Source organism: Lactuca virosa, chromosome 2 (assembly GCF_052849685.1).
Source record: "Lactuca virosa cultivar CGN04683 chromosome 2, Lactuca_virosa_CGN04683_v6, whole genome shotgun sequence".
NCBI lineage: Eukaryota > Viridiplantae > Streptophyta > Magnoliopsida > Asterales > Asteraceae > Lactuca > Lactuca virosa.
In genome coordinates, this window is record NC_136427.1 from 316,514,246 (window position 1) to 316,518,522 (window position 4,277).

Sequence of the window (4,277 nt, forward strand, 5' to 3'; positions counted from 1 at the left end):
TTTATCACTAAATTTGCATTACTACCAAAATTCGATGACGACTTAATATACAGTGACTAATGATGTTGTTAGTGACCATATTTTTGGTCGTCACTAAATATTGGTCACTAACAAATACTTTTCTTGTAATGACGATGTTATATGTAGGCTACTTGGCGACAAGGGTGGGGATTAAATTAGGAACGGTGTGGTGGCCTTAAAACAAAGAATAAAACCAGCTCAACTTATGACTCAATTGATTTATTTGATAAACATTACAAATTTATGGGGATCAGATACATGTATATCGTAAGGTTGTGGAAATCGCAACAATTTTAAGAATCAAAAATTCATGAGCTAAATCAAACACACGACTTTACTATAAATAATACCCACATAAACGTGATACATGGCAATGCTAACTCTATATGTGGTCTTCGACCACCTGAGGTTTCATAAGCGTCAGCATGAGGTGGAGTTGATGCAGGAGCCTGACTAGCAGGTGCCAACAGTGGGGCAATACCTGGAATTGGAGAGGCAACTCTAGGGCATGTGATTTCAGGTTTCTCAATACTAAGCACATCATCTATTCCATGGCACCGCACCGAGTACCCATGTGTGCATATATTAGGACTAACGATTCTAACATTCCCAAGAAACAAATCCCGTCTGCCACTATTAGAGACCTTAAGCATCAAGTCGGGGTTTGATGTAGGTAGCGTGCTGTTTGTGGGCAAATGAATAAGGTGATCGAAAAGCAAAGGGGAGGGAATCGAATGGTTGAGCAAGAGATCCACAACACTGTTTTGTGGTATCTTTGTTCTAGAGAGTGATCTATCACTTGGCATCAAGAAAGTGATATTGCCTTGGAACAGACTAGGAGGAACCATGTTTATAAGCATGACAAAGGTGAAGTAATTTGCTCTCTCCATCTCTTGGATAGCCACGACGATGTCATTGTTTCCTGAAGGACTGGCAAACACTGATGAAATGATGAGTGACAATGCCATGATAAGAGTCGAGAGACAAAGTTTCACGTAAGTATCCATGGCTACGTGGTATTTGCTGTTAATTCTTGAAATAATTGGTGTTCGATGTTGCTAAGGTTAATTAGCTCGAACATGCATTCTTGATGGGTTAACTACCGTTTAATTTTCATGCTTCTTGCATGGCTTCAAGAATCCTTTAAATTTGTAGGAATTTAAACCTACTTACCTCATATTCTTCTAATATCCGAGGTTGACTGACTTTTTTTAGCAAGGCAAAGATAAAGGTTGTGTTATGATTTTAGCCCACCATATTTTCAGGATTAAGTATGTTTTCGAGTTCTCGGAATAAAGAATATAGATGGTAGATGGAATCAACAACGTGAACAAAAATTGGAGCATATAAGGACGTCCATAAACTCTATAAATTTTAATCTATTACGTCATCGACATTCTATTTTTCATAAAACCTTACCGTAACTTTACCGTTTATTCCTACAATATGCTGAACTTTACAAGCTCATAAAAAAATTAAAAAGTTTGTTTTTTCTCATTTAACAGTTGAATAGCAATTGAAATGAAACACTGAAATTGAATAATCCACCTGAGCCGAATAAGGATTGGATTATTTTTGTTTTTCGAGCAATTCGGTTTAATTAACCGAATAATAGTAACCTTCTTGTTGGATTCACTTAATTTAATTTTTCCTTTATTTGGGTTAACCGGAGAATCTATATATATAAGACACTATATTAACTAGTAAAAAAGTCCGCGCTACGCCACATGTTTGAATAAAGTGTGGTTATAATAAATATAAAAAACCAGTCATGTATGTAAGTAGATAGGAACCTTAATATTCATCTCTTCACAATAATAATCCAACAATATACATAGTTCTTATTCAATAAAACACAAACTACAAAAAATGACCCTAGGACCTAGCTGAATCTTATACTAAGTCTCCACACTTTTCTATCAACTACAACATAATAAAAAAATAGTGATAATTGAATATTATTTTAGTTTTTTACCTTTACTTGAGAAGTATTCAAGTCATTTTCACATAGGAATGAAATGAAGAAATCTTGAATCATGTTATTCCTATAATTGCAGTGTTTAAATTACTGATTTACCCATCAAGATTTGATTTAATTCTTCCATGTTTCATTATTGGAGGGATGCACCTAGTAAGTTGAAGCACGAATGTTAAACCAACTAACAAACCCATTCCTACAGATACTCGTTCTTGAGCAATGTCAACAGTCTCCGATAAACAGAAGACACACAAAACACACACATGCAACTTCTATGTCGGCGTAAGAGTTGTGTTCAGTTGGCTAATGAAGATGATCAAATACAAAAGAAAAAAACTTTAATGATTAATGAATTGATATTGATATTATGCAATTATCAGAATTCTCGATCTAGGTTTTAGGGTATTTTACATTATCATACAACCGCTCGTCGGTGTAGTTGTACCTGGTCATCGGAATGTCAGTCACATGTTTTCATCAATTAAAAAAATTGAGATTGATTACATCCAATCAAGCATTCAAATATACGAAATCATGAGTAAATTACCACAAAATCCTACTGAATCGAATTGAAGCGGTGGCAGCTCAAGAAAATGGAATACAATTGGTTAAAATGGTCATTTTACTCTTATTCAACCCTCAACTTTTCAAATAAACAAAAGGTAAAATGGTCATTCTACTCTCATTATGTCCTTGGCTTTTATATGCATAAACAAATCTGAAAGATTCTAAAAGCATAACCAATGTATAGTTTTCAAATAAACAGAAGGATAAACTAGTCATTTTACTCTCATTCAGTAGTCCGTTTTTATATGTAGAACCATGGCAACATCTTTTTCAAGAAGATTGAACTAGTAGTCCATTTTTATATGTAGAACCATGACAACATCTTTTTCAAGAAGATTGAAACAGTACAACTTTTAATGGCTCCATCCCTATTTTTAATCTATATAACATAGTTGTTTTTTTTCAAATTATTTAATAAAAAATATATAAAATATATCATATTGTTGTTAAATTAGTATGTATTTAATTCATTTTAATGTCACAGTTACATTTATAGTAGTGTTTATGTTTATTCTGAGAAAAAATGCAGTAAAAAAAGGGATTTACCTTGTTTGAAAAGAAGATGTAGTTATACTTCTAACGATGAGCATAAGGTACACCCATGAGCTGCAGACAAAGTGAACAGTTCCATGATCAGGAACTTGTTCTAAGGTCAAAGTTTTGAATAAAAGAAGCTTCGGCGTCACTTTTGGAATCCAATCTTCAAGAATCGCCACTTTTCTGATCTCCCCATTTGATTCATTCCCTAAACGGTATCCACATTAAAAATATCAATATGAATATGAATATAGGTTATATAGGATTGTCGTAAAACATTGTGATAGAGATGAACTAACATGAGCCATAAAAATGATTCTCACTGATAAGTTTGATCAAAACAATTCACGCTGATAAGTAGTTGTGGATCTAGGATTTGAATGTGTTGGGGGCATAAAATATTAAGACTTTTTTAAGTGAGGTCAAAATGATCCTAAATACTGATAATAAAGTTAAATTGAAAAAAAATCAAATGCATACTATAATTGTCCTCTACGAGTTGTCATATCATGGAAACGATCCATTACAACTCTATTTGTAACCTTTGCTAATTCTTCCTTTTTGACCACAGAAATCAAAGAAACATTCAAAAAATTATCTTCGAAATGGATTGTTATTGTTTCATTACAACTTCATATTTTTAAGTCTCTTATATGAAAACTATTAATTGCACCAATATTACGCAAAAGTCTATCAGATTTGTTCAGACCTGTCAAAGCACTAAATGAAAAATGTATCATTACAAACTTGTTTTTCCAATACAATCTCTAAATATATAACAACATAAACAATATGTTTTATTTTTATTTATGTTATTCTATAACAAATTACCATATTGATTAAATCATGACACATCTGGACAAAACGTTAATCATGAAACGTCCAGACAAAACGTGTAAGCTTTGTACCTAACTTTATTCTTAATAAAAGTGTTAACGCATCCTACTAGGAATAAGTTAAAATAACAGAACCATTATCTTTAGGAAGACCTAACTAACGGCCGCAGATCTATCATAGTGCCAAACCCGGGCCCTCACCTTCTTGTTAGGATCCTTATGCTTGGCGCCCTCATGCCCATTTCTAATTCCTGACGACAATCTCCAGTCTATAATAAGACAAATCACAGCTGGTCGTCTCCCAAAGCAACATGTGTAGTGTCAAAGGCACTGTCCTC

General features: G+C 33.4%; 1 protein-coding gene across 1 annotated transcript; it reads right to left on the reverse strand.

Moving 5' to 3' along the window:
- Nucleotides 1-341: 341 nt before the first annotated feature.
- Nucleotides 342-1,028, reverse strand: LOC145158811 (FAS1 domain-containing protein SELMODRAFT_448915-like). The gene has a single exon (XM_079077649.1). The coding sequence runs from the start codon at nucleotides 1,026-1,028 to the stop codon at nucleotides 342-344; it is 687 nt and encodes a 228-aa protein (XP_078933775.1).
- Between the last annotated feature and the right edge of the window lie 3,249 nt (nucleotides 1,029-4,277).